General features: G+C 39.9%; 1 protein-coding gene across 1 annotated transcript; it reads right to left on the bottom strand.

The window, feature by feature from the left end:
• Window positions 1-453: 453 nt before the first annotated feature.
• LOC109487318 (fatty acyl-CoA reductase 1-like) lies at window positions 454-4309 on the bottom strand (the record flags this gene model as incomplete). The annotated part of the gene is made up of 7 exons (XM_019791300.1): window positions 4061-4309; window positions 2718-2895; window positions 2218-2262; window positions 1534-1652; window positions 1271-1338; window positions 772-859; window positions 454-543 (listed from the first exon to the last, which is right to left on the bottom strand). Coding segments are annotated over exons 1-7 (773 nt in total), but the record flags the coding sequence as incomplete, so codon positions are not given.
• Between the last annotated feature and the right edge of the window lie 750 nt (window positions 4310-5059).

Below are 5059 nucleotides of genomic sequence, written 5' to 3'. Positions count from 1 at the left end.
CTGCCATGCGCCCAGCGCGATGCCGACACAGCAAGAAACTTCGGAGATACGCAGTGCAAACATGATATATCGGTATTGTCCAGGTGCAAAATTGCACATTCAAAATATTTTTAGGTGCAAATCTTGAAAATTACGTGCAATTTGCACATTGCACCTTTGTATTTCGAACTCTGTCTACTGAGGAAGACCAGTCTGAGAGTGAAAAATGATAGTATAAACTGTACATCGTCAGTTGTCCAGATTGTCTCCAGTATTGATGTTTCTGACTTAAGGTGGTACATATGGGTGCCTGAGGACTTTGGGGACATCAAAGAGATGCTGTTCCAGTAACATGAACTTAGTTCAGTTCCTAGACGTGGTCTCTTTATTCTTTAAATAAGTAACTCTTTTTACTACGCTTTGCACCTTCCTTAAACAAGAATACAGGAAATCCCCTAGGCCTATCCGTCTTACCTGGGTTTCTTGCCCATTGCCCTGAACAGTACGTCACTGATATACGCTGGGATGAGGTGGGTAATCGGGACCCACAGTTCATGCCACCATCTGGGGTCAAAAGTCAAAGGTTGCTGGTGTCAAATATAACATTCATGACAGTGTACTGTACTACAGTAATATACTATTATTCAATTTATCCTACCAGGTAACACTTTTTTCTTTTAAATCTTCAGCTCACGTAGTTCTCTGACATTTTCGAGTGAAATTTCAGTAAGGGCATCATGAAGACTTGACGTAAAACTTAGGTACACACTCTACTAGGAAGAGCCATCTTACCTGTGCGTGGTGAATTGAGCTCCTCTTGGGGGGATTCTGAAGGGTTGTTCTAAGGGCCTCTCCAGGTAAAAGTCTATGGTTTTTGTTGCTGTAGAAGAAAGGGGATAATTGTTAAATCACTAACGGCCCACAGAACGTCATTCCATCATTGGAGGAATCTCGTTGCCCATGACAAACAAAATAAAGAATGTATGATTAGGCATAATGTGTTAATCTTTTCTCAAACAATGTTTAAGTGACCCCTTCACTAAAAATTGAACAAAAAGTGTTATTTTTACTACAAATAAAATGATTCCTAGAAATATCTTTACTGACATTATCATGATTACTGCCATGGACTGGTGCAGATAGACATTAGAAATTAACTCCTGTACAGCTCCTGGACCAATTTTACCTGCACTAACCTGCATATGCAGGTGATATTTCGAGCCCTAACAAGGAAATCTTGTCTTCATGTTAAGGTAAGACACAGGTAGAAGGAAGAGGGATAGATACTAACCTATCTGTCCCCAGCAGTAGGGGTTGATGTTCCCTGTGGTGCAGTTGTAGATTTGAGTTTCTCCTGACCTGCAGCGAAAAAGTTACCGGTACAACCATGTCAGGCATACAAGTGTTATATTCCAAGACAGTGCAATAAATACATTAATCATAATACATTGTAGTAGTTAACACATTTAACATTATAAATGACAGTGGAACGGCCTGTGTCAGGGGCATCTGCAAAGCAGTTCCATTTCAAAAGCGGAATAAGCCATGATTTACCCCTTGACAGCGATGTACCAGGCAGCAGCGATCATGAGATTAATGGGAACATCCACAGGAACAACGTCGGCTTTCGCCTCAGGATCTCCATGCATGGTCCGCAATATTCCCTTTCCAATCTGAAACAGATAGAGTAATGCATTGTTATAAAATAATAATAATAACTTTATTGTGCAACAGTTGTACAGGGTACAAAGTGTGGCATCTACTAACTTAAGTAAGTACATATCAACTACATTTTCATAAGGCTAACCTAATACAAAAGTGGGTGGCTAGTATGAGATAGGTATCAACTTATACAATCATTGGAGCAGTTTCTAATATCCATACAGTCTTTAATATATATCCCTATGTATAGCATGTAGGGGTTGTCACAAGTCAATATGTATTTAAATTTGCCTTTCAAGTTCATTGTGACAGTGGTGAATGCTGGAAAAAAATCTGATAGCTTACTTATAAGATTAGTTAGTAAAGTTGTACCAAACATGAATGCAGGATTGTGAACTTTCTACAATGATGTCAGCTTGATGTCAATGTCATAACAATCCAACCATTCTAATCTTCTGAAGCTGCAATGTTCAACCAAACAAGCTGAAAACAGCCTTTTTGACAGGATGGAGCTGATACAACTGGCCTCAACCTTAGAAGTAGGAACTAGAAATTACTGAAAAAGGAGCAACTTACAGCGATGAAGATTCCTGTTGGTCCGTTGAAGTTGTCCACCCAACCCTGGGAAGAAATGGCAAGAAAATTCACAACCCTTATAAACACACAGGCAGGTAGGCAGACACAACACTTATGATGCAGAACAAATAAACTTTGACAAACTTGCACCTATTTCCTCACTTGATTGAAACAAAAAGAAAGAAACTTTAGGTCTCCCGTGCCCTTATACAAAGCGTATGTAGGGTGGTGCCCATCTCCATTTCGTAGCCCTTGGGCGACACACAGTTGTGCAATGCACTACAGCAGGGGGTTAGCCCGCTGGTAGTGCTGTTTGTTTGACCTTCCCACACTCTTTCTCATATGTGCTGAGTGCTAAGCAGAGAAAGAAGTGTGTACCATTTTAAAGTCTTTGGTATGACCCGGCCGGGATTTGAACTCACGACCTCCCGGTTACAAAGCAAACACTCTTCCAATTGAGCTATTGCACCAGTGATGAAACAGACGACAGAAAAACTCACAGGCAGAGGTTCCCTCCATGTAGCGGTGACTATTGAGGGTCGTATGATGGCGAGCGGCACGTGACCTCGCTGCTCGATCAGCAGGTTCTCAGCGATGCCCTTGGAGAAGGTGTACGTGTTGGGGTGGTCACGCACAAGGTCAGGGGTGATCGTCGACACCATGTCATCATCCATCCATCTGTGATCAATAATTAGTAATCATCAATAACTATCAATAATTATCAATAACTATCAATAATTATCAATGATATAGCTACAGTGTTGGGGTGGTCTCGCACAAGGTCAGGGGTGATCGTGGACACCATGTCATCATCCATCCATCTGTGATCAATAATTAGTAATCATCAATAACTATCAATAATTATCAATAATTATCAATGATATAGCTACAGTGTTGGGGTGGTCTCGCACAAGGTCAGGGGTGATCGTGGACACCATGTCATCATCCATCCATCTGGGGGATCAATAATCAATAATAATTATCAATAATAATCAATAATTATCAATGATATAGCTACAGTGTTGGGGTGGTCTCGCACAAGGTCAGGGGTGATCGTCGACACCATGTCATCATCCATCCATCTGGGAATGTCAATAATCAATAATCATCAATAACTCAATAATTATCATTATCAATCAATGATATAAGATACTAAAGGTCTCTGTGTTCCGGGGTGCTCATTCTCATGATCAGTTAGTGATGAAAGGTACATGTACAACCTCATCTGTATATAGTTTTTTTGCTTGGTACAAATGTTTTATGTATTATAGTGTATATGAGGGTGTGTACAAATGTATATATTGTTTGCCTTGCCTATTGTAACTTTTTTTTTCTGCACGCAAACTCTTTCAATTCAGGGATTCTCATCCCTGCTGCAAGGTTTGCTTTTGGTGTTTGAAATAAATAAATAAAGTACAGGTAGTGAATGCTTTATCAAACGTCTATAATCATCTGGCACTTTGAACAGAGAAATTAGCCCGATTCTTGGTTCATTTTGCATTACGTCACGTTTCACGAAGATGTCTAACCTTTACCGACATACACTACACAAAACAGTATAAAGTTTAGGGTTGATTGGATGACAATCACTGTTTTTCACCAACATAAAGAGGGCAAGACACAGCTTGGTAAACAAATCTTGAAAGTTCATCTGTGTTGGTAGAAGTCATTATGAGCAAGATTTAAATGTAATTGCCAACACAATTGGACAAACAAAAGGTTACAGAAAGTCTGTGGCGCCCCCCGTCCCTGTTGAGGTGAGTCCAATTTTTGTGTGTTGGAAATTACAGTTTAAATCTTGCTCATAATAGCTCATGGTAAACAGTGGTCAGCATATACTCACTCTATACAGTCAAGCAGCTTCTGAGGATGTACGCGTGGAGGGTAGACGATCTCCTCTATAAACTGCCTGTTACAGTAGGCATAGGCAGTGGACACGTGGATAAACGCCTGGGGAACATAGCAGAAACAACAAGGGCCGTGAACAGTTTCATCAGGTTGGTAAGACACTGAGACACTCAGTAACATTCTGCAACAGCTGAGGGACCTTTGAAAGACAAATGTTTGACAGATCGCTAAAAGAAATTCAAAGACAAAGAATTTTTTTTTATACATTTTTGTGCATTTTGTTGTCTTTCAAGTATACTTATACTTTTAAGTATACTTATACTTTTAAGTATACTTATAATTTTAAGTACACTTTTTGCATCATATTCCAATTATAAAATCAACAAATCACAAGAATCCAATTTTGGTCCATGAATAGTCACTCAGCAACCACATCTTATTACTAGTGAAAAATAGTTTTACAATGCCATTATGCTATTAAATGTATGTAGTATGTGTAGTTAAACATGGTTAGGACTGGTCCATTCATTCAAGACATGCTCTTTCTTATCCAGACACTTTAAGGAACGACTCTGGGTATCTTGGCAGTCGTCTTAGACATGCTGGTCCCTGGAAGGAAGGAAGGATGAGTAGAGTGGGGAAAGAAGGACATGCAGGTGAGAGAGGTGTCCTGTGAAGTGAAGCAGGCAAGTGATATTGTACTATCATGAAGGTTCATCTGTGTTGGTAGTTACGTGTTTAGAGTTAAAACTTTAGATCCAACACAAAAAGTTCTGTCACCTAGAGCTTTCCACCAGTCACTCTGGTCTTCCTCAGTAGACATTGTCTACCAGATACCTTTGACCCAGTGTTGACGTCATACTTCAAAGAAGCCTCAGTGGGTCAGTCTATATACTGAGGAAGACCAGAGTGACTGGTCAAAAGGCTCTAGGTGAGAGAACTTTTGTGGTGGATCTAAAGTTTAACTCTAAACACGGTCAGGTGATATTGTGTT

This window comes from Branchiostoma belcheri, unplaced genomic scaffold (assembly GCF_001625305.1).
Source record: "Branchiostoma belcheri isolate BF01 breed outbred unplaced genomic scaffold, Haploidv18h27 scaffold1108, whole genome shotgun sequence".
NCBI lineage: Eukaryota > Metazoa > Chordata > Leptocardii > Amphioxiformes > Branchiostomatidae > Branchiostoma > Branchiostoma belcheri.
Note: the sequence above shows the minus strand (reverse complement) of the source record. Positions and strands in the feature narration are given on the sequence as shown.